The sequence below is a fragment of the Carassius gibelio genome, chromosome B14 (assembly GCF_023724105.1).
Source record: "Carassius gibelio isolate Cgi1373 ecotype wild population from Czech Republic chromosome B14, carGib1.2-hapl.c, whole genome shotgun sequence".
NCBI classification, from domain to species: domain Eukaryota; kingdom Metazoa; phylum Chordata; class Actinopteri; order Cypriniformes; family Cyprinidae; genus Carassius; species Carassius gibelio.
The window spans coordinates 4,563,532-4,589,610 of NC_068409.1; the positions used below are offsets into that span (position 1 = coordinate 4,563,532).

The 26,079-nt window shown below is 36.6% G+C and overlaps 3 protein-coding genes across 3 annotated transcripts in view; 1 reads left to right on the forward strand and 2 right to left on the reverse strand.

Annotated features, from left to right (window-relative positions):
- Nucleotides 1-407: 407 nt before the first annotated feature.
- On the reverse strand, nucleotides 408-3,396 carry dusp1 (dual specificity phosphatase 1). The gene is made up of 4 exons (XM_052573624.1): nucleotides 2,803-3,396; nucleotides 2,459-2,607; nucleotides 2,140-2,359; nucleotides 408-1,578 (listed from the first exon to the last, which is right to left on the reverse strand). The coding sequence occupies exons 1-4, from the start codon at nucleotides 3,170-3,172 to the stop codon at nucleotides 1,235-1,237; spliced, it is 1,083 nt and encodes a 360-aa protein (XP_052429584.1). The 5' UTR covers nucleotides 3,173-3,396; the 3' UTR covers nucleotides 408-1,234.
- A 3,514-nt stretch (nucleotides 3,397-6,910) lies between these two features.
- ergic1 (endoplasmic reticulum-golgi intermediate compartment 1) lies at nucleotides 6,911-25,167 on the forward strand. Its single transcript, XM_052573625.1, has 10 exons — nucleotides 6,911-7,073; nucleotides 12,487-12,548; nucleotides 14,280-14,352; nucleotides 15,002-15,096; nucleotides 18,766-18,890; nucleotides 19,102-19,206; nucleotides 19,291-19,351; nucleotides 22,082-22,182; nucleotides 23,285-23,407; nucleotides 23,494-25,167. The coding sequence occupies exons 1-10, from the start codon at nucleotides 7,054-7,056 to the stop codon at nucleotides 23,599-23,601; spliced, it is 873 nt and encodes a 290-aa protein (XP_052429585.1). The 5' UTR covers nucleotides 6,911-7,053; the 3' UTR covers nucleotides 23,602-25,167.
- The window catches only part of flt4 (fms related receptor tyrosine kinase 4), a 55,090-nt gene continuing 53,689 nt past the window's right edge, over nucleotides 24,679-26,079 (reverse strand). The window contains exon 30 of the mRNA XM_052573620.1: nucleotides 24,679-26,037. Within this exon, the coding sequence (XP_052429580.1) occupies nucleotides 25,821-26,037 (217 nt within the window). The 3' untranslated portion in view covers nucleotides 24,679-25,820. The remainder of the gene's footprint in view (nucleotides 26,038-26,079) is intronic.

Below are 26,079 nucleotides of genomic sequence, written 5' to 3' on the forward strand. Positions count from 1 at the left end.
ACATTTGTGTAGTATTTTTCTTTTCGTGTGTCTTTGCTTGACTTTAGGGCTCAACAATAAGGAGAAGCTCAATGTGTTTAAATACCTTCCAAATGTAACCATTTGATTTTCAACACTGTATAATACATCAGTATTTTTTTTTTTTTTTTTTTTTATAATTAGTAATTAATAATTTACTTTTAAAATAAAGGAGAATGTTTGCTGTGGTATTGGAAATGAATCTTTAAATGTCATGGTATGGTGATCAGATACTGAAATGCTGGGACAGCCCCACTTGGAGGCAATATTGTATCGTAGAGGGTTACTGCCTTGACTAGAACTGAAAATTAAATATCTATATAATGCAACTTAAATTGTCAACTCCAGTATATATACTGTCATTGAATTACCACACAGAAGACTGCATGTATGAAAAAAAAAACATTTTTTATTGTCAGCAACAAGGATCACAAATATATGAAAAATATAGCATAAGAAATATATTAATTTAGTCAATAAATAGTCACATATCAAAACAGCCTCGCAAGAGTCACTCCTGTTAGTAGTGCTTTTGGGAGGACTCTTAACGGACTGACCACAGTACAGACACATGAGGTATTCTGTGTTTACGGACAAACAAACATCTTGATGAATTGGATTGCTTTCTAAAAAGGCATGACAGGCTCATTGTTTCAACTTCCACTGTCTTAAGGCAGACCTTACACGAACTACATTCACCGTTCAGAAACTAAATAAAGCAGCACACATTATAGCACCTTCACGTCTAACTTCATATCTCCCAAGACTACTCTCCTAATAAAATAATAATAATGATAGTAACATCATCAACATAAAGGAAACCAATCCCTGAGCAACCTGTAAGACATGGGGGCTTCATTCGAGATAACCAAAAAACCTGAGACTCATCCACAAATAAAAAAGATAAAATAAAAAAGGAGAGATTCTCACAAGGGTGAAATGGAGTGTTTCAAATTGGTTTGTGTCACGTCAAATTTTCAGAGGTTTCGATTCAAGTATGGACCACAGTGTTAAAATGCTAAAACAGTCTGGGGGAGCTAGTCTTCAACACACAATTATGAGCCATTGTGGAATATTGGCGGCAACACAGGAACTAAAAGTTCCTGAGCCTTAATACTGGAAAGATCACCTCAGGGATCATACAGTCATCATATAAATAAAACTATCCCCTGTCAAGAGGTGAGAAAATGAATCGGACCACTTTAAAGAGTCCGTCTCAGCAGGAGGGCGAGGTAGTGATGGGACTCTGCAGGAAGGAAAGAGGGCTGGCCGCTGTGTGGATGGGGAATTTGAAAACTGTGCTGCTTTTGCTAATGGCGGGGCTTCCTGCCTCCGAGGAACACGTAGAGGAGGCAAGCACTTGGGATTCGAATTGCAGAAGCTGCCCCATGAAGCTGAAGTTGGGTGAGATGATGCTGCGCCGCTGTTTGACAAACTCAAAGGCCTCTTCAAGTTTGACCCGGTTGGTGCGCATCAGGTAAGCCAAACAGATGGTAGCAGAGCGCGAAATACCCGCTTGGCAGTGAACGAAGACACGTCCACCTTTATTCCGTACAGAATCTGTGGGAAAAGAAAAAAAGTAGTGTGTTGGTTAAATATAAAACCAGCTCGACCCTATTAGGAACCAAAAAGCTGTTTCAACAACTTCTCTAAACACACATTCAATTGCAAATTATACTTTGTAGTTTTGCTAATCAAGGAAGCCATCTCATTAAAGGAACTAGAATACACGATGGGGGGTAGTGGCATCCCTGCTAAGTGCAATGATCTGATAGGAGGGCAACAGAGACCCAGAGACACTACCTTTTGTTCGGGCTAAACAAAGGATGCAAAGCATTAAGACGGAGCCAGTTGCTCCATGAAAAGGTCAGGTCACAGTCTGGTGCTACTTGAAAAGGGGGCACCTCTTTAAACAGGATGAGAGGAGGATGTAAGCCTTAGTGGCTGTCAGGCCTGGGCCGTACAGCTGGACAGAATGGAGGGAACTTTTGAAAAATTCAATTCAGACTTCAGCTGAATGGGGGTTGGGCTACGAGTCTGCCAAAGCTATGACATATGATGACATCTGTTCCCCATTTCTTAACTGAGGTTTGAATAATATCTGCGAAAAATGATACTCACCGATAAATTCGATAGCTTCATTGAACCAGGAACTGATGTTGGCTTTGTGGTTGTCCTCAACAGGAATACTCTTGTACTGAAAGTGGTCTTCAAAGTGGTTGGGGCAGTTGGAAGAGACGTTAATGAGTGCTGTGATTCCCAACATGTCCAGCATGTCTTTTCTGGAGGCGTGATAAGCACTGCCTAAATATAGGAATGGCAAGATCTCAACAGGGCCACCCTACAGAAAAAACAAAACAAAGAAAGTTAGTGGACAAGTTCACTTCGAAATCAGTCTTATTTACAACAGTTGCTTATTTAAAGAATAGTTATAATTTACCTGATCATACAGAGGGGTTGTACAGGAGTTACAGGAGGAATCAGAAGGGTTTGGATGGCAGCTAGAGCTCAGAGGTAAACTCAAGCCTTGTGGGGGAGCTGGCTTTGTACACATTTCAGGAAACTCGGAGGAAAATGTCTCAAATCCACCTAAAAACAGTCAAATAGAAACCATTATTTTTAACAATATTTACAAGCGTCTAGCAGTTGACAACAGCTGAAGAAAACATTTGGTCGCACTTTTAAATACTCAACCATTCACAGTACAAGACTTCACACCTTATGCTTGTAATGGTATTATAATAAAATAGCCCAAAATATAGTTCAAGAAGAGTCTTTTCGTACCTTTGAGAAGGAATACACTTGCTCCACGTGAGTTGCGACACAAAGCGTTCACGGCGAGCATTAAAGTCCCGTCTTTCTTCACTTCTCCCATCTCCAGACTGCGGTCATCCAGGAACACAACACTCTGGTATTCCCCGGACAGAAGCCTGTTCCTAGTGTCCTCGTTGGGTACAATGTGCTCCAGCCCCAGCCCCCCTCTGGCCCTCCGGCGTACTATTGTACTGAAGCGCACATTACTGGAGCCCGAAATATGAGACGAGCTGAAGGAGAAAAACGAGCGACAGTCCAGAACCAGACAGTCCGGATCATCTCCCTCCAGAAGACCGCGAAGCGAGGCCGAGTCGATGGTGGGCACTTCCATGATGACCATAGTAATGATTTCAGCGAGATAAACGACACTAAAAGAGTCGGCGAGCCTGGAAAGTTCTCTCTAAAGTCCTTTGTTCGAGAGTCTGACCCAGTAATAGTCCTTTGAGCGGCGCTGAAACTTAAATTCTTTTGTTTTAAATTTTAAAAACCCGCTGCTTTGTTTCTTGTCGTTCTTTCTGATCTGAAAGGGGCCGAGTGGGGTTTATATACTAACGTCTCCTGCTTACGCTGAAGCATGACCTCAAAAGCTCCGCCTTTTTTGGCTCGTGGCCCGCGTGAATTCGCACGTACGTCAGCGAGACAGAGCTTGGCTAACCAGGCCCACGTTATATGATTCTGTTAAAGCCACTCAACCTCTAGACCGGTAATCTAGTCCAGTTTCCGAGCCGTGTCACTAAATGTGAGTGTTAGTATTGATGGGGATGACTATTGACATTGTTCTTGTTTGGGATGATGGTTTTGGGGCTTTGAGTGACAAAATAGTTTCCCTCAGAAGATGATCTTTGATCTTAGACCTGTTTATCAGCCAGGTGGATGTTTGGCCACTTTGAGATTATCAGCATTGGCCAATGTTTTGGCAGATTAACACATTTGGTAGTTTCCTCTCATGTTAACTTTATGTAAGGGTCTACATAAACTTGTTTTAAAATATGTTCCAAATGTTTAGGATATATGCTACACATATGCAGGTTTAAAAGGATGGAATTTTAAAATACAGAGGAGGAATATGCTTGCATAATAAAGAATAAATTTAAGTTCATATTGAGATCTCCGATAACTGGGGAGTTTTTCTCAGGAGAAAAATCTGAGAAGCAAAGTGACATTCTAATCTCTTTGAATCATTTCATTCATGACTTTAGGAAAACAATCAAGATACTGATTAAAGATCTCAATTATTTATTCAATTATGTGAGGTTAGTAGCCTACGCTACATCATGTCCGGAATTCAGTAACAATACAATAATAATTGTAAAAAATGGAAGCATGTTCGAGCTGTAATTTTCCATATTATTATTTTATGTGATTTTGTAAAAACTTTTCTCATCGGATAAATAACAAGATAATCAGTGAACCTATCATTGTACTCATAAAAGTTTATACTTTGTTTTTATTGTACAGGAGTACATAGTGTGCAATGCCACGAGAGCAAAGGAAAACCATAAAAGTTAATCACTGTATAGAAACTTGAGGTCTAGTAAATTTCCATCAGCTTGAAACACAGGTCATGTTGTAGGAGAACTATATTTTCAAGATAATCAACGTGTTTTGATCAAAAAGTCAGTGTACTGTACCCGGTAACTAGTTTGTCAGAGTTTGAGTATTTTACAAGGTACATTCATTACAAGTAGCTAATTATCAAAAAATAAACAAAAAAGTCCTATAATGGGATGTTTTTCTTTGCTGGTTAACCTGCTAAAATACCACATTCCCCACAGCAGTGAGGAAAAATGTGTTTCTATGGAATTGGAGTGCTGTGTTGTTCAGTGGGTTGGTTTAGATATTTTTAATCAGAAATGCTTGTAGCTAGTTCACTGAATAAATGCTTTAATTAAAATAGTAATAATTTGATATTTTTCTTAATAATAATAATGAAAGACAACTACAACAGTACAACAATTTACATAAGGGTTTTCTTTTCTGGTCTTACATTTACCAAACTTCTCATAGCAGGAAAACTGAATGACCACTGATGCTCTGTGATCCCTCTAATACTGTTTCATCATATTCATATTCACATATTCACTTCTAAAACTTTAATTTGATAATATTTCTTTCAATGTGTCAGCCACTATACTTTACAAGAAGCATAAATGACATATGTAGGTCAATGACGTCAGCACTGCATTTCTGAACTTGAGTCAGAACTTGTGTAGGATTTCTGTCCAAATCATTTCTGGGGTTGTCGTACAGAAAAAGCAAGTAAGTTAGCAGTATTACTGTTAAAAAACTGATGAGTCACCAGAGAAATGCAAGCCACCAGATGAAACTGTAATGCCCCAGGTAGAACATTGTGTACTGCATCTGTTACAAACTAGTTTGCATGCATGAGAATGGCACAGCATTTAATTTGGAAAATGTTCTCTGATATATGCTTAACATAAATGATTATTATTTATATCTAGAATAGTTCCTTGCTATTTTGGATTATTAAAGACGGTTGATGGTAACTCATGCGTTCTCCTTACTCTGACACAGAAGAAGTGTGACAATTAGACTGCTAGACACACAAAAAAGAATGACACTCATCAAAAGTAAAAATGAAGGACTTTTAATTCATTAAATTAAATCTTAAGAGCAGGAACGTGAGGTATATAAAATCATTTAAAACATATATTTCAGGCATTACTTGCATATGCATGTTTTGATGTTTTGTTAGAAAGGGAAGTGAAATAGTGTGACAAATGAGGCATTTCCTTGGTGTAGCAAATAGAATATACCAGTGTCATCACAGACAGATTTACTGACAGAGGTGCCTCTGGGCAACAGTTGTTAGGCCTGGGAAAATACTCTGAATGTCCTTTTGCCTCTTTTCCATAAATCATTTATGGCAATTTCTGCAGATTCTGTATTAATAACTGACAAATGAAATTTCTAGAATGCACCCAGAAATGACATAGTGAAACACTGCATGATAAACCACATCATTCAGCTGCAACTACTACATACCCAGACAGCAACATAGTGTCGGCCCAGATCCGGCCCACATCTGGCCCGCATGAAATCCATGAGGGCCAGATGTGGGCCGAATCTGGACCGAAACTGCTTGCTGTCAGGGTAGTTGGGTAAACATGTATACCATAAAAATAAAACCTGTACGATTTAATTAGTAACTGTTATATCGAAGGACCTTGTAATATCTTGTGTGTGTGTGTTTGTTTTTTACTAGTTCAGCTCTTCAGTATTTCATTGGCTAGAAACTGCTTTTTGTATGTGCAATTTCTATAACACATTTATTTATAAAATACATCTAATTACAAATACAAATTATTAATTATGTGAAAACTCTGTTGAGAACCCTATATGTGATGAAAGTTTAGGTAAGATACAGTGCAGTATCACTGGAACACTGGAGTTTATTTCCAGTAACGAATAATGAAACATTCCTGTGTGTAATTTTGGGATAACCCTAACCCTATTACTTGATACTGATTGTGGTCAGGACTCTGTTCCCATTCTGAAATATACAATTTCTTCTTTTTGAGACATTGCTTTTGATTTCACCGCTGTGTCTATAATCACTGTCATATTGCATGAAACTTGGGTTTCGACTCACATACAATATGTTGTAACAGAACAAGGACATAAGTTCATATAGTTTTGACATCAGTTGCAAAAATAACTTGTATATGTACAGTAGAGTATCTAATAAGTATCTAAGCTTATTATTGTTAAACAAAGATCAGTTTTCATACTGTTTACACTGGCACAGATACTGGAAAAACAGGACAGAGCCACAGGTTTGTTTGTTTTTTGTTGTTGATTTTTTTTTTTTTTTTTTTTTGTAGAAGTAGTTTCAGACTGTTGGACCACATAAACGGAAGCAAAAGCAGCGAAATAAACGTGGACATGAATCACCATAGGCTACGCGTTAAGCATGCCACAACCGGAAACAGAATTACGATGTTTTGTAGAAATGGTTTTAGACTGTTGGACATAAACGGAAGCAAAAGCAGCGAAATAAACTTAAGTTTGCATGCCACAACCGGAAACAGAATCACACGACTCGCTCCCTTCCGACCAATAGTATTGTGCAAATCGTCCTAAGTGGATGTCACATCCGGTCTGAACAGCCGGCAGGATTGAAGGAACAATCTGGAGTTTCCCCTACTTGTGTCGTTTATTTTTTTATACTTTTGACATTATTTTATTCGTACAGACACAATGACTTTCGATGTGCGGAGGTGAGTAACGTTAGAGGTTTGAAGCGAGTTGGTCGTGGGTTTTGTTTTCTTTTGTGGATGAATCAAACACGTCCACCATAGATACAATGGAAGTGTTTCTAAACCTGGCGAGCTATGTTCCCTACCTAATATATATTTATATATATATATATATATATATATATATATATATATATATATATATATATATATATAGCGTCTGACAACGCTGTTAAAGCAGCTCGTTGGGTTTTAAGACAGCCAGCAATTCCGTAAACTACAACAGAGCCCAGCATGTATTATGAAAACACTTTTACAACCATTTCTTTTTTTGTCTGAATGTTCTGTAATATTGCGTTCTTGATAAACATTAATGAAAAACCGAGCAGGATGCTGTCAACAGCTCTTGGCAAAACTGCATGGAGCATTTAATTTAGCCGCAGATGAAGATTTGTAGATGTGCATGTCCCCTTATTTTTAGTAGCATCCTAAAAGACAGATAAAAAGTTGTGTTCTAAGCAAGAATTAGGTCAGTTTCGCATAAGACATAACATTTAATTTTGGTGTTGCATAGTTGTCCACTTCTATTAATGGTTGCTTTGCTAAATTCCTGCTCCTACTGGTTACACTGCATGGTTATGCAAATAAAACAGCACCTACAACATGCAAAAATAACATTCATATATCACAGTTTTGCTGCTATCTGGAATCCATATAAATTTCTATGAAAGAACATATTCATATTGAATCCACATTGAATCAATAAAACATGTCTGTGGATCAGAATGCACAACAATACTTGCTTTTACTTGTATTTTTTATGTAATTGTTATTATCCATGACAAAAAAGTTAGTGCTGTGCTATGCGGCTTGCGTAGCTGATTATGGAGGACCAACAAGATGAACAATGATTGATTAAATATTGATTTCTAGAAATTTTCTAGAAATGTTGTACTATTCAAAAGTTTGTGCTGTGTACATTAAAAAAAAGTCTTTATTGTATGCTCAAAAACAGTAAAAAAAAAAAAAAACTCTTATGTTTACCCTGTAATTTATTGCAGTGATAAAAACTGTATCTTCAGCATCATTACCCCAGTATTCAGTGTCACATGATCCTTCAAAATCATTCTAATATGCTGATTTGATGCTCAAAAAACACTTATCATTATCTGTGCTGCTATTGTCAGCCATAATGCATTTTTCAGTTTTCTTTGATGAATCAAAAGTTCAAAAGAACAGCATTTATCTGAAACAGAAATGTTTTGTGACATTTTAAGTTTCTGTAACTTTTAATTGATTACATGCATCCTTGCAGAATAAAGTGTTCATTTGTTTGCAAATAAATTCTTACTGACTCAAAACTTTTGAATGAGTGTGTGTTAAAACTGAAGTGTAGGCTAATATACTAGTTTAACAGTGTTTTTGCCAGAAGCTGTAATGTAATCCAACTTAATGACACAAAGGTATGCGATGCTCATTTTAGATGTGAACCATTATTATATGTTCCCCAAATAAAGTAACAAAAGTAGTTATAAAAATAGTAGTACATCTATAAAGATCTTGTCTGTCTTAGCCTCTGTGTGTCGGATGACTGTAGACAGATTGTGAATGAAATTAATTGTAAGTATTAGTGGTATCAAGCGCCGGCATATTTCCTGTCTTTATTTGCACTGAAAGTTTGGGTCAGGGTAACGTTTAAACATTTTTTCCCCCATCTATTTGGATGTTTAACATCCATCGTTTTGGTTTTTGGTTTGTGTTAATGTTGTAAAACAGTGACAGGCACAGAATGTGCATATTTAGGGCTGTGGGTGTTGTGCTATTACATAATACTTCTGTGCTAAGGCGTCAACACTACCTTATTTTCTTGTTTCCAATCATGCTTCATTTTAGCTCATCTGTAGACTAATCTGATGCAACCAATGAAAGTGACAAAGAGGCCTGAAAAAAAACCATTAGCTCTTTTTTTATAGCAGACGTCACTTCCTCTTTACAAACACACAGAGAATGAGCTGTTTGCCCGAGAAACGACTCATAAACCTCCAGCTGTGAAACACACTATTATACCACAGTTCATTCCAGGCAACTGATTTTAATATTATACAGCTGGCTTGTATACCTGCAACTAACAACAACAAAAAATCTATAATAATCAATTAACCACAACAGTTCATGGATGTTTGGTGTGACAACTTTGAGCTGGATAGGGAATTATTGTAAACAATCGCTTGAAATGAAATAATTTTCAACAGTTAATCATAGTGGCTTTTTATCCAGATAATAAATAAAAGAAATAAAGATAATAAATAAATTGTTAATTACTCCAGTGGTCCTCAATTTCAGTCCTCGCCACCCCCTGCTCTGCATATTTTGTATTTCTCTGTTTGTTAACACATGATTCAGATAATCAACTCATTAGAAGTGAGCTCCGTTCGTGAACTGTGTTCCCATTGACATGATCCCTACACAGTGTGATATTGTGATATTGCAAAATGAATCATAATACTGTGTTTGATGTTATGGAGGAGGACATCACAGTTTGATGTGTGGATTGGATTTAGATTTAGTTTATTGTATATTTATTGTAAGAGTTGATGTGTGCTGGAAATGTGTTGCTGCAATTTTAACTTTCCATTTAGGAATTCTTCATAATTTTAGTTTTCATTGTTAGTTTTTATTTTACATGTTGGCACAATGTATATTTGTCTGTAAAATGCTTTTAGTAGAATCCTAAAGATAAAATGATTTTCAAGACAATGAAAAGGTAAATTCATTCACGTGTTTTTAAAATGTTTGGATGTTAACGTGTTTACACTATCCATTTAGAATACATTGTAAATATTCTGGTCTTAAGTAACAAATAATTGCACAGTATTATTTTATAAAGATGTTCCTTTGTCGCTGTGATACAGTATTGTGTCTGTTTATATTGGCACATATGAGCCCTTCGGCGTATACTGACGTTTCAGAGCAGATGTGGGTGTTTGTTGCTGTAGTAATTCAGGAAATATCTGACAGATCCAAACACTGAACTCTTCAACAGCCTCAGGAACTGTGGAAATGTGCCGCTGTTATGCAACGTGTTGGAAATTGTGTCTGTTCTGCCTAATCCACATTTTTGTGTGTGAACTGAAAACATTTATGTGTGTGGTGTTGCATTTTTTACTAACATATTGTCTGCTTTACAAGTAAAGAGATAAACAGACTGAAAAGGTTTTGCGTGCTAGACCTTGCTATTAGCTGTAGTTTGAGTTTAGACTTTTCTGTGCATTTTCAAAATCCCTGTTTTCGGGTTGATATCTGTTTTTGAGATAATCCAGCCCGATCTAATGAGAAAATGTAGCTCTTTTACCCGGTGGTTAATTTGTACAAATTGATACCATGTTGTTCAGGATAGTGCATGTACCAGCATTTATTGTCCTTTCTGTGGTATTTGGTCCAGTAAGTCCATTAGCCGTAAATGAATGAGTGAATACATCACAGATTTATATGAGTATGATTTAAATGGCTAGAAAGTGAGCAGTCTCGTACAGTGGCTCTATTAAGCATTTTAACGCCGAATATGATTAATATATTGATTTATTTTCTTCATTAGACACACAATATCAAATCTACTTTGGGGCCTATTTTGGTATATTCTTCAGTCTCTCTTACCAAATCGGGTCTTAAACCGTATGAAGACATCAACTGGGGATGTCAGTGGTTTAGGAACAGTGTGTCCTTCTCCTGAGTTTCACACAAAGGGGGTAACCTTCTACATCCTCTGAGCTCTTCTGTCAGAACACAGTGAACTATATGATTCCTGTCGTGGGAGGAGGGGTATAGCAGAGAAACACAGGGCGTTTGGTTTAACAGGACGTCAGCCCCACTCCCCCTCCAGCATTGCGTCAGCTGGGGTCATTTCACTGCAACAAATGTTAACAGATGTGAGTGTTTTTGAGGGCAGGCGACGTAAAGGGTTGGAGCAGTGTGCTGATGTAGCTGTGAAGGTTTCAAAGCCGAAAAAGGGCACAAGACTCTGACACAGCCACAGTCTGAGCGCTCCTTAAAAAGTCAGGGATTGGACGCATTCCTAAAGGGTATAATATTACTTATGGACTCGATGAGAGTTTATTTCTTTATTGGTGTCATCTCAAACGAGGATTGTTGTTTCTTTTCTGTTAATAAACATAACTTTGACTTTGTTGCATAGTAACTCTTCCTTATCTAATCAAATTGCAAATATCATGTATTGCTTCATTGTTCTCTATACCATATTTTATTCAAAAAAGGGCCATTAGTTTTTAAGGCATTCTAAGAGCATGGTGTACTTTTGATTACAGATGCAGATGTTTTTCAGTACAGGGGAAACTGCATATTGCCTGAAGAATTAAGATTATCAAATAAGCAAGCTGCAAAAAAGTGTGTCTAGACAAATCAAAAATATGTATTTTTATAGTCATATTTCTCTCTCTCTCTCTTTAAAAAAAAAAAAAAAAGATATTCTTCAAGACTATAAAGAGGTTTTGCTAAGTTGGCTTGTAGTGTATTTAATCTGTCTATTGCTATAGCAAAGCTTAACAACTCCCTACTGAACAAACAGCTAAAGCTGGCCTAAGCTGATTGACAGCTTAGACTGGTCTCCCAATCTGGCTTTAAAGTGGGTTGGACACCTTTTTTTTTTAGCAGGCCAGACTGGTCTTAGCTGGTTTTTAGCTTACCTAATTTTATTTATTCAAAATATTGTATTATTCAATTGAAATATTACCTTGATTGTTTCCTAATGGGACTCACTATGATCTTTGTCTTGATTTTCTGAACAAAATATGTTAACATAATTACAACAATATACATTGTTTTGAGTTGCAAAACATAATATGAATAAGATGTTTTGGTTTGTAGGAATTTTTCACTTGTTCCAGGCTAGACCTCACCAAATTTAAGTTAAAGGGGAAACAAATCAAGTGATGGTAATACCGCGAAAACCAAAACGGCTAGTAAATGCATCTCATTTTAAAGATGTCTAACTATTTTGATATTTAGTGTAGCTTGAAGCACCCTTTTTAAGCAATAGTTTTTAGGTTAGGTGTGTGGTTTTGGTTTGCCTTCCCTCTGGTCTCAGTGATTGATGTGATGTGTATTTAGTCAGTGCTGACAGCCTTTGCTCTGAACTCAGCCACACTGTTGTATGAAGAAATGTGTTGTTGAGGAAGGTTGTGATTGTAAAGCAGGAATTCAGAGGAAGAGGTGTAACTTAAGAAGCGGGGGTCACTCTTGACTGTTGTGTCTGGGCCAGTGTTTCATGGACAGACACCCATAGTTCACATTCCTAAACTCCTCTGTAATCCTTAAACTGCACTGGAAACAATGCGCTTTGACATGAACTTTTCCCAGGAGTCTGCAATATTTACCTTTTTCTTTTTCCCCCTAATTCTTCTCTTTCTTTTCCTTCCAGGTTCGATGTCTACAGGAAAGTGCCCAAAGATCTTACCCAGCCCACATATACTGGAGCTTTCAGTGAGTGCCAAAGTTTATAGTCAATTTGCCATCACAGACCCTCATCCACTCCTCAAGCAATAGCTTGCTTCATCAGGGACTGATTTTTACAGCCTGATGCTATTCTGATGCTTTTTTTGTGTGCTTACATCAGCATTCCTCCTTTGATCCACAATTAAATTTTTCCAAACCTGAGTCAGATTTAGTTTCCTTACATTGTATGGCTCATCTTTCCCCTCGTGATTCGGGAGGATGGATGTTTGTGATGCTAGGTGTTGCCGTTTGACTCATGTAGGACTATGTCATTCTACACTCATTCCTGTGACTCTTTCCATTGTTGTTTCGGCCTCGAGTGATTTACTTAACATTTAATCATGTTTTCAGGAACCTGTGTAGACCAACCCTAATCTTAACCTACATATTTTGTTGCTAAACCGGTTTTGTGTTGAATTTCTCACATACCCAGAGTAAATATCTATTGTTTGTAAATTGGGTGGTTGTATTAAAGGGATAGTTCACCCAAAAAATTAAATTATCATCATTTACTCAGTTGTTCTAAACCTTTATAGGTTTATTTCTTCTGTTGAACAATAAAGAAGATATTTGAATGAATGGTTAACCAAAAATACTCTTAAATATCTTCTATTGTGTTCAGCAGAAGAAAGAAATTCATACAGGTTTGGAACAACTTGAGAGTAAGTAAATAGGGAGCTGTCCCTTTAAGATGTTTTCAGAATGAACGTTTACTAAGGGAACATTATCTGTAAAATTTTATGGACTTTTAAAGTTTTTCCTTATAGTTAACAAAATAGTTCCTTATAGTCAACAGAAAAAAAAAAATCAAAAATAGATGAAGATAATCTGATAATCTTTTTGTCATCTTTAAAGTCTTTCTGTATGAAACCGATGAGCAAAACAAAAATCAATGATCTACAAACATAACAGCATCTGTTGAATTTAATCAATCTTTCTGCCTTTCTGTTGAGTTGACAAAAAGATATAAGCTAAAATCAGTATCAGTGAAGATAGCGTCATTTGTATGATTTAATCTTCCTGTTTTCAAAGAAGATAATGTCATCTGATTTACTCAACTCTTTTTAGAGCTTTTCAGTAGTTATAAATATATGAATACAGTTAACCAAAAGAAAAAGCAATCATTTACACGTAATAATAATAATATCATCGAAGTGTTAATAATTCTTTCCCAGTATTATCTTCATTAAAGTGGAATAAGTGATATAACCCATATTGAACCCGAATCAGTGAGCTATGTGTCATAGTGACACGCCTTATTGTTTGTGTTGAAGCTAAACATTAGCCAAGTAAACTGGAAAAAACCAGACTCAGAGTATGACATGTCAGCCACAAAGTCACGTGACCACAGTGTCACTGGAGACCGTCTCCATGTAAATATGCACTAGCTCTGCACACAGCCTCTCAGTTTGACTCATTTGGTCACATGTTGAACTTGGTAATGATTACGTACTTTTGAACACATTTACTTGCCTGTTGAACATCGTTATGTAATGGCCCTTTGACTTTTAATATACGTTTGACATGTTGTAATCATTTTGCATAGTCAGACATAATTTAAAGAAATGAAATAACTGCTAACAAAAAGGAAAATTTCTGAAAATGAGTTCCTTTCAGAAAACACTGACTTAAAATGTTACTTTGAAAATATGTTTGTACATTATTATTGTTACACAAACAGCTCACTAATGTTTTCTCGGCCTTTTCTTATCCCCTCAGTTTCAATATGCTGCTGTGTCTTCATGTTGTTCCTCTTTCTCTCAGAACTGACGGGATTCATCGCCACAGAAATGTACGTGTGAATGTTGTTCTCATGAAGACATCAAACATAGTATTAACTAAAAAAAGAAATAAAAAATTGAATTCAATGCACACAGACTTAATAACATACAAGCATGTTATGTTGAATGTCTCTCATTTCTGAATTAAAATTAATTGTCAATTAATTGGTTTATAATCAAAAATGTCTGAGTGGTCCAACAGTCCAAAGATCGTCATGATAGGAAAAAAAGTCTAGTTTAAAATCTGATGATAGTATCATAAATAAAACCTCAAAAACAGGTCAGGATATTTTTTAATCCAAAGTTATATTAGTGTACATTGATTTTAGTGCAGTGAGTAGACCATATGACGATTTTTTATAATTGGTAAACATTTTCCAGTTTTGTTTAAAATGGTATTTTTGGGGGTGTTTTTTTGATCAGCAATCAAGATCCGAATGCAATTACACTTTAGCAACAGATTAGTTTCACACAGGACGTAGTCAGTTAGTGTTCACCGGGGGAAGTGAGGAAACGAAAATTACACTGTCTGCAGTTTTGTCATTTTACTGTCAGGCTTGCATCATTTTAAGAAGATGACCTTTACAAATGTCTATTGCTTGTCAGTATTTAAAGTTTGCGTTTTCATGTGTGTGTGTGTGTGTGTGTGTGTGTTTACAGAGTAAATGAATTGTATGTGGATGACCCCGATAAGGACAGTGGGGGGAAGATAGATGTGAGTTTAAACATCAGTTTGCCAAACTTACACTGTGATTGTGAGTATAAACATAAAATACATAAACACTCTTCTGAATAGTTTTTTTCCATGCACATCTGTATCACATCATTCTTTGTTGACATGTTATGAGTGTTAACAGTCGCATTACTGTTAGTATGGGATCTTAATTCATCTAGCAGAGCTCCTGACGTACATTATGATAGGAAACGATGGTGACCTCCCACACAGTTTACCATCACTGAAAGTCTCAGTTTGAGACATATTGTGTGTGCTTTCTCACTGAAGGATTCGAATAGACCTATCCGTCAGTCAAACCCAATCTTTTGAAACTCACCGGGAAAATGTTTGGTCATACATGAGCAAGCGTATGAGGAAAATATAGTTTGTACTATGCCTAAGTGTTTGCCAAATAATACCTGATATGTCATGTTTGCGTAAATGATTCAGTCACATGCCCTATTTAACTAGTGATCAACTATTAAGTCACCATTGGAATTTTGTGACAATAGTTGATCACTAGTTATTTAGATTAAGGCTGGGCAGTGCATCAAATGACTTTGCTAGTGAGATAAAATAAGGAAACATTTAACTGAAAATGGTGAAAATCTTCATTATGTCTATTTAGTGAAAAATGTGGTAATTGATTATATGCAGATTGCTACTGTAGTTTAGATGCATTCAATATGTAAATGTAGACCATGTATATTCTGTGCTGATTGCACTTTTGGTTAGATGCTAACTGCATTTCGTTGCCTTGTAACTTACATGTGCAATTACAATAAAGTTAAATCTAATCTAAATAGTTATTAAATATTTTGAAGGTTTTGTTTGATAAACTGCTAAAACTAATGAGATCTTTAGATGCATCACCAAGCACTAATTAGGAACATTAAACGATAGGCCCAGTGATGAGTTTTGCAAAGCACAACCAATATCATTTGCTGTTTTCTGACCAAAAAAAAAGTTTAAATTTGTTTGGAAAGTGACTAAAAGTGTTCATAAATGCCAGTACCCTCAGAGGAATTGTGGTCACCTCTGATGTCATTTTCGGGCAGATCCGCAAATGTTTGCAAAGACATTTGCAACTGGGTGTTTCACACACATTACACAGAGCCCAAACTATGTTCAGAACAACATCTTGGGCAGTTCTCATTGGTGAGAAACGAGAGGTTATGCCTATTATGGAAGACACATTTTCTTTTAAATGAGGCCCTTCTGACTGAAACCCAAATTTTTCAGATTTAGTTATGAGTCATTGAGACAAGCCTCTCTGTGATCTCAGTAATGACCTCATTTAATGTACCGTTTTCAAACAACTATAGGACGTACCAGTAGATGCCAAGTTTGACCTTTTCTGAACAACGCGGGTGGCTATTTCCCTTGAAAAAGTTGCCTCCATGATGCTAAGGGTGGTTCTTAGGGGATTGATAAACATCTAATGTATTCTTGAGAGGTTTCTAAGGTGTTGTGGTTGGTTGCTAGGTGGTTAATGTTGGCCCTCTGAAGTCAGATGTAAGTCTCACTGAAGTGCTGGCCTCTAAATAGGACTGGAGTAATTACTTCAATGCAAATAAGTGGGCTTTTTAGTTTATGCTCATTGTATTATCTACACTCTTAAAAATAAAGGAGCTTCACGATGCCATAGAAGAACAATTCTGTCTAAATGGTTTCATAAAGATCCTTTAACATCTGAAGAACCTTTCTGTTTCACAAAAGGTTCTTTGTGTTAAAAGAAGTTTCTTCAGATTACAAAAAGGTAAGAAAGAGATGGTTCTATAAAGAACTTTTGACTGAATGGTTCTTTGTGGCATCAATGTGAAGAACCTTTTAAGTCAAGTCAAGTCACACTTATTTTTGTAGCACTTTTAACTATACAGATTGTGACAAAGCAACCAAGCAGCATTAAATATGAAAATAGTGTGTCCACAGACTGGATCTGGTGGCTACGGTGACCTCAGAATAAGAGGGAAACAGACTAATATTAGCGTAGATGCCAATCTTCTAATGATGTAGCAAGTACATCTGGTGTTATGGGAAGTGTTCCTGGTTCCGGTTTACCTAATTAATGCAGCCTAAAAATCATTTAACGGATTTAGATATTAGAAGCATATTAGTGTATTATGTGTAAGCCAGGTTAAAGAGATGGGTCTTTAATCTAGATTTAAACTGACAGTGTTAGGTAGGTTAGAGTTTTGAGAACGCACCGGACGTAAAGGATTGTAATGTAAAAGGAGCTCATTCAAATACTGAGGTGCTAAACCATTCAGGGCTTTATAAGTAATAAGCAATATTTTAAAATCTATACGATGTTTGATAGTGAGCCAGTGCAGTGTGGACAGGACCAGGCTAATATGGTCATACTTCCTGGTTCTAGTAAGAACTCTTGCTGCTGCATTTTGGACTAGCTGTAGTTTGTTTACCAAGCGTGCAGAACAACCACCCAAAAAAGCATTACAATAATCGAACCTTGAAGTCATAAACACATGAATTAACATTTCTGCATTTGACATTGAGAACATAGGCCGTAATTTAAATATATTTTTGAGATGGAAAAATTCAGTTTTACAAATGCTAGAAACGTGGCTTTCTAAGGAACCTTGATTTGTGCTTTAAGCACCTTTCATTTTTAAGAGTGTACCAGATGAAATGTCTGATTGGTTAGAATAATAAGAGGAACAATAATACATGTTGCGAATGAATCCGTAATCATTAAACATTAATATTTGTTCCATAATAACCGATAATTGATACATGCTACATGACATGCCACATGTTATCCTTGGAAAGGATTTGTAACAAAACTTTTTTTTTTAACAAAAGTACTTGTGTACTTTACTTTCCGTGTTGTTGCTCTTACCGTGCTAGATTAATCATTTCTAGAGGCAGACACATTGTTCCCTTGAAGTAGCAACGTGACTTTCGACACTTGTGTGCTTATGTGGAAAGTGAGGATGCTTTTTCCTTCATGTGCTAAGAAAGACTTTGTGTTCAGATTGTGCTTAAAAAGGCAATTTAGTGTTTCCATTCACACATTTACTCTATAAGGAGTGGAGATTGTATGTTTGAATTTTATAAAAAAAAAAAAAGATGTAGTGGTTTAAGGCTTTAACTGTCCAAACGAATAAATTACCAGAGCAACGTCAGTAGTTTAGCTCAGTGGAAATAGTCAAACACTGGAAAGAGTTTCATGGAATCATTCCACCTTTCATTTTCTGGACGGCCTTTATTTTTTTGTACTTTTGAGAACATGAATAGTAATTATACCTGTCTTCATAAGGGTAAAGAGACACAGTCTTAAAATAACATTGGGCAACGTGACAACATGCTCTTAGCATACACCACGGTGACAGAAGACTGCTACGTCACAGTACTGAGGTTTATTTATTCCTTAGCTGTGAAAACTCATATAAACCGTTGTTTAATGATTCTGATGAACTCATGAACATGTTGCATATGAAGATTTGGGATAGTTCACACACACAAAAAAAAATCCTTTCCCAGTTAGTCTGAAAAGCTCCAAGAACAGTTAAGAAAATGATCATTTATGTATTTATTTATTATTATTATTATTATTTAGTTTTTTTTTTATTGTTCTTGAAGAGTGTCTTTTTATACAATGTAACTGAAATGTTTCAATCTCTGTGTCCTCACCATTTTTCTGAATGTTTCTATTTTCTGTTGTGTCTGTATATTTGTACATACGTAGTGGTGGGTTTGGACATCCAGGATGAGATGGGGCGGCATGAAGTGGGCCACATAGAGAATTCAATGAAAGTGCCTCTAAACGATGATCACGGGTGCCGCTTTGAAGGGGAGTTCAGTATTAATAAAGTAAGAGATGCTTGATGTTAGTTGCATTCTTTTCTGCTTGTTGGGAGTTAAATGTTTCTTCAAGACTAGAAGCTATCGGAAGTATACTTCTGCTAACTGAAGGAAAAAACATTTTTGTCTTCAAATGAAAAGCCTTCTGAGAGAAGGAGATTGTACTATCTGGTGTCTTTGCCTGTATGATGATGGTGTTGACTTTGTCTGTTTTCTGTAGGTTCCAGGAAACTTTCATGTGTCTACACACAGTGCGACTGCTCAGCCTCAGAGCCCTGATATGACCCACATCATCCACAAACTCGCCTTTGGGGAGAAGCTACAGGTCGGTAGTCCACATGCAGTCAATAAGAAATATAGAAATGTAAAATAAACATGTAGAAATCATTGTCATACCACGCAATTGCAGGTGCAAAAAGTCCAGGGGGCTTTCAACGCATTGGGTGGAGCCAGCAGACTTGAGTCCAATGGTATGTGTCTTTGTGACCTTTTCTTCATTTGTTGCCGCTTACACTATAGCGTACATAAGCAAAGGAAATGTTATAAAAGTATTTTTGTGTGTGTGTGTATATATACAGTGCCCTCCATAAGTATTGGAACAGTAAAGACAAAATTGCTTTCTCTGCTGTGGAGTCAAGACATTTTCAAATATGATTAAAAGATGAATATGCGACAAAACTAAAGAATCTCACATTTTATTATTAGGTCTTTTGACACATCCATGTTTTAAAAAATAAAAAGGACAGCACTTTTAGAGTTCATCCCACTATTTGATGCGAGCACAAGTATTGGCAGAGTTGAATTTAAGGCAGATGTAAAAGATTAAAAGCTAATAATTAGTTGCAGATCTCTTGCATGCAATCAGAGCAGTGAGTCTGCAGCCCATAGACATCTCCAGACTCTTGGTTTTATGCTCTGAAATGCTTTTCCCCAGACTTTAATGCAGTCATTTCCAACTGTTGCTTGTTTTGGGGATTTTCTGTCTTTAGTCTCCTGTTCAGTCAGTTAAATTAATGTTCAGTTAAATTAATGTTCCTGATAAAGCCCTTGACTGAACTGGCAGGGTGTTTTGGTTCATTGTCCTGATCCAATATGAAGTGCTTTCTAATGAGTTTAGTGGCATTTTCTTGAATATTGGTAGCCAAGATGATTTTGTACCCTTCCAAATTCATTCTGCTACTGCCATCATACATTAAGTCATCATTAAAATAAGGAGGTCCTGTTTCTAGAGACAACCATGCATTCCCATGACACCACCCCCACCATGTTTAACACATGAGCTTGTATGCTTAGGATCATTTGCAGTTCCTTTTTTCCCTCCACACTTTTGGTTCATCTTTTTCTCATCAGTCCATCAACTCTACCTGATCACATTTGTGAAGAACCTTGCCTTTCTATCTTTGGTGCTGATCAGAGGTTTGCACCTTTCTGTGTAGCTTCTGTAATTCTGTGTCAGAGTCTCCTGCGGACTGTAGATTAACAGAGCATCACCCCAACTTTCTGGAGGTTGTTGGTGATTTTACAGACATGTATTTTCACAGCTTTTATGATTTGTCTGTGATCAACTGCTGTTGTTTTTCTCAGCCGATCAGGTCGTCGTTGGTTGCTGATATCACCGGTAGTTTCCACACTCTTGATTTCTCCCTACCCTTTTTTTCTGTATTTCTAATTGACTTCCTCTTTTCTTTTAGCATCCAAATTGCTTGCTTTTCTTTCAGAGTCGGCTTCCTCATCTTCATCCTGGTTTGTGTGAGTCGTCATTGAATGCAAGACTTAGAATGACGAAGCAATGGATATAACTGATATGACACATTCCCTGCTTTTAAAATCTGAGGAATTAATGCAACAGGACACACTTAGAAAGACCTGTGAGGAAATTGTTTCAATACTTCTGCTCAGAAAAGGGAGATGAAACTCTGAAAGTGCTGATCTTCTTAGCTGGTAAAACATCTTTGTGTTGAATCACCCAATAATAAAATGTGACATTCTGCAGTTTTGTCTTATATTTCTCTTGACTCCACAGCAAACAGAACAATTTTGTCTTTACTGTTCCAATACTTATGGTGGGCTCTGTCTATATATATATATATATATATATATATATATATATATATATATATATAAAGTTATCATCCTTGGTGTGAACAGACCTTAAAGGGATACTCCACACCAAAATGAAAATTTTGTCATTAATTTCTTAGCCCCATGTCGTTCCAAACCTGTAAAAGCTTAAGCTTCATTCACCTTTGGAACACAATTTAAGATATTTTGGATGAAATCGACTTTTTTTCAATGATTTGTTTCTCTCTTAGATTATGAGCTGAACACAGACAGCTTACACTCTTTAATAAAGTTATTATTTTTGTTTTCTTTGTGTAGAAAAACTATTATCACCGCTTGATAACGTTACGGTTGAACCACTGATGGCAGATGGACTATTCTGATGATGTCTTTCATACTTTTCTAGACCTTGACAGTGTAATTTACCTGGCAGTCAATGGGACAGTAACAAGCCTCCCGGCTTTCATCCAAAATATCTTAAATAGTGTTCTGAAGACGAACAAAGCTTTTACAGGTTAGGAACGACATGGGGCAAGTGATTAATAACAAAATTTTCATTTTGGGGTGAAGTATCCCTCGACCCTTCTTCCTCGGCTGGGATCGTGTAGAGCCCATTGAAGCTTGCAATTTGGACCTTCAACCCAGTGAACCCCACTGAAGTCCACTATATAGAGAAAACCCCTGACATTTTTTTCTCAAAAACCTTAATTTCTTAAGAAAGAAAAACATGAACATCTTGGATGACGTGGGTAAGAAAACTGGATGAAATTTTTAATTCAGAAGAGAACTTCATGTCATACCTTTACATATCATACATATCCTTAGTAATGGGGACATAACATGCCAAAATGTTAAACTTGAAGTTACTGCAGAAGTTTGTTCAAAGCTTTAAGTGTGAGCAGGACTGTTACTGCTGCATTACTGCTTACGCTTGTTATTTTGTGGACTCGATGCTTATAAAAAGTTCAACCGAACACAAGTCACACAGATTATATTACAAAACCGCACATAAATAGATCATAGTAACAGGAGAAAGAACTACGTCACTCAAATGAAATAAGCCACCATCCTGTTTGTTAATCTGTATCAGTGTATGATCATTTCTGGAGAAATGAAGCCATGTGTTTCTTTCTCTTCAGCTTTAGCATCTCACGATTACATTCTCAAGATCGTCCCTACAGTTTATGAGGACCTGGGAGGGAAGCAGAGGTTTTCCTACCAGTACACCGTGGCTAACAAGGTAATCTGAGACACACACAGCTACGTTACTGAGAAGCTTGCGAGTCTAAATATATGAATGCGCTTTGCTGATGGCTCTTAAATCAGCTTGTAATTACCACAGATGCTGAATCAATTGTGTCTCTCTATTATTAAGTACAATCTACCATTTATCACCTCTAAAGACACTTAGAGGACGTTTGCAGTGACAGCTGGCATTCAGTATGTTTGTATGTGAACAGAAGGCCATGTGCTAGGAGTTCATATGTAGTCAGGTTGTTCTTATTCAGAGGGTGTAAAAAGTCCTCAAAGTATGAGTGTAGAGTCAAACCTTCGTTCTGACTCTGCAAGGCTCTAGAAGACACCCTGTGTGAGACTGAAAGTCTGAACGTGTTCAGCAGCAACTGATCTGATATTCATACGCATACATTCATAGAGTAATTGTCAACGCTGTCCAAAATCAAACACATCTCCACTTCTGCATTCATGCTGTGATATGTCGTTTTTTTATATAAAATTCTATATTATTTATAATACGTAATATTTGGGAAAACAACACAGAACTGTATGCATTTATATTATACTATATATATATTATACAAGTTAATGTATTGACTTTAATTTATTATACATCATTTTCCTCTAAGGTTGTGAAATTGATTTCTGAAATCTTATAAAATAGTCCTACAAAAGAAAATCTGAATATATATACACACACAACCTAAAGTGTGTATGTTTGCTTAAGAGGGGTTTGGGTTTTGGCATAGTGCAACAGTTGAATATTTATTTATTTATTTATTAATTCATCCAAAGGTTGTTTTGAATGCAGAGTTGATATTTTATTACACATGAAAATGGAATAAGCTCGTTCAGGGACCAATTCTCTCTGTAGACTAGTTGCTTATTGGCATGCATATTACTAGCATATTAGCATATTAGTCTTATTCTGCATGACTCTATTTTAGATCACTTACAAGCCGATCCCATACCTACACTAAACAACATTCTTACTGTTAATAAGCAGCAAATTAGGAGTTTATTCATAGTTAATAGTTAATTAATAGTAAGAATTGTACCCCAAACTAAAGTGTGTCCAAAAGTTGAATTGTTGTGTTGTTTTCTAGGAGTATGTGGCGTACAGCCATACGGGACGCATCATCCCGGCGATATGGTTTCGCTATGACTTGAGTCCAATCACAGTGAAATACACAGAGAGGAGACAGCCGTTCTATCGCTTCATCACTACTGTGAGTCAGCCTCTGTGTGGATAGCTTTCTCTTTCTCTTTCTGTCTCTATCTAATGTTATGTATATATTGACTCTGTCTCGGTCAGATTTGCGCTATCATCGGCGGGACGTTCACAGTGGCCGGCATCATCGACTCCTGCATATTCACGGCCTCTGAAGCCTGGAAGAAAATCCAGATTGGGAAAATGTCATGAGTACTCACATCTACTTACCATGCCTTTTATTTATGCCAGCCAAACCTCTGCACACCCGTCGTTACACCCTGTTATTATGACCCACACTAACTGGAAAACATCCGTGCCAGTTCAATTCTCTGTGTGCTCATTTGGATAGACTGGTTTTCATCTCTAAACATTTAATGCAGTGAATTACAGGGATTTCATTCGGGGCATTTAGGTGGTTTCCTTACTTCGCTCTCATATTAATTCACCCATAACTTTCAAAGAACTGATGTGGAAAGAACCTGTCTTGCTCATTGGAAGGACGCCAGGGTTTCCTTGTTCAAATACATATGACTGAGATGTGTACGTGTATATTGTTACATACAAGGCGCAGTGTTACTTTGATCGGTTAAAGTGAAAGAGTTTTAATAGAATTCCCCTTAAAGAGAAATAATCATTGAATTAATTCAGTGTGCCTTCATATGAGCTGAGCTTTTTACCTAGTCCTGCTTGACATGAAAGGGTTAAACCTTATGAAACCTGTCAAAGACCATGTCTTGTTCAATTTTGGGGTCATATTGTGCCTCGAAATTACATTTACACAACTGATATTTTTGCATCTGATTTATTCGCATGACAGTTAAACCCATTTCTCCCGATTCATTACATTATACAAATAACTATGTATTATTTATAGTGAGTTTTCTAATCATGCTAGTGTTTGCTGTTTTCTTTTTTGCCTTTACTATGTGCAGATTTAAATGTTTTTACTGTATTTTTACAGTATTTTATTACACTTATGGGAATTATTGAGAATTATATCCAGATACATTATGGTAATGACAGTTTGGGGTTAAATGTGTTTAATTATCATGAAAATGTCACAATGCAAATAATTATGTTTCTAAAATCAGATCAATTTCATATTTCTTTTGATGTGGTGGTGGACTGAGCTGTATGTATTTTATGAGATGAACCTGTATGTTTTTAAAGAGGTGCATGCTGGTCTTATTTGGGTTTAATTAAGGAATGCTTATTCCCAGATTGTCTTTCTATGTTACATCTTGCACTCTGATGTCATTCTGGTTGTAGACCTGTATTTTATTTTGATTGTTTGATTGAAGGGAAATCATGATTGTCTTCTTTTTTAACTAAAAGACTCTTGAAGGAAAGTTTTTTGTTTATTTCCGTGTCTGTAAAGGTACTTTGTGGCTTAACGGTGCTTTTATTTCAGTCCATAATGTTTAATGGTTAACCTTTTATTGTTTTGAAGATTGCGCTGGAAACGTGTTGTTTACGTCTTGTCAAGCGTTCCCTCTGAATAATTTCCTGTCAGTGTTTAGACTGTGCTCTAAGATCTGGTTGTACTGGTAACACAGGATTGTTCCACATGAAAGCAAGCTACATGTCAAACGTGTGACGCGGCGTTGCCACAAGTTGACATGGCAACAGAAGTGTATTTTCACTACATTTAATGAGAACAGAAACCACAACCTACTTTTCAGCCCTACTTAATCAAATGGACGTCATCATCTGGACCATGCCACTTTATTCTGTCTTTGTTTACCACGGTTAGAATAAACCACAGCAACGGCTGGATTCATGGTGGTTTGTTTCTTTTCAAAATTCAGGTTCGTTATTTTAAAGGTGTCCCATAAAGTTGAAAAGCAATCAAAATAAACATTATGGAGCCATTCATTCACTTGTTTCTTAAAAAGGTTATTAATTAAATGAATACTTTGAGTTTATTGTCTCTAATATTAATGTCTCCTGATAAAATATATATCCCGGGGAACACATGATAGGAGAAAATTGTTAGCCTGAATGCATTGTAAGTCGGTTTGGATAAAAGCATCTGCTAAATGCATAAATTAAAATATATATATATAAAATTCCATAAAATTATTATTAAAATATAACCATATTGTTTTATGCTGCATTGTAAAATGTATGTAAATGTAAAAGTATTTACCATCAGCTGTCACTTAAACAGAGAAAGAAAAAAAAATCAGTCAAAAGATGATATATTCATTTATTTATTTTTCTTCATTCTGGTTCTTTTCTCTCTTTTTTTGTACAAATTAAAAGAAGTTTACTCTATATAAAGATATAAGGTGATAAAATACTTTTTTGGTATGAAATTGACATAATGGTGCCACCTAGTGGCTGCTAAGAGAACTTTACAAAGCAAGACTTCAGTTCAGTTAGTTGTGAGGGGGCGGGGCCTGGTTACGACTGGCCAATCAGTGCGGTTACAGGTTGGAGGTTGCCGGGCAGGCTCCCTGGTACATGGCCTGATCCGATGAGGAGAAGAAGTCGCTGACACCCTCCTCCGACAGCTGGCCGTACTCGTTGTTGTAGAAGGTTTGGCCTGAGAGTTGGCTGAAGAAGGGTGGGTGCCGTGTGCTGCCGCTGCTGCTCATGGACGGAGAACTGATGAGGCGTTCTGTGCTGTGGCCCGCCGATGGACTACAGAGTTTACACAATGCTTAATGCAACTCCAGAGTATGA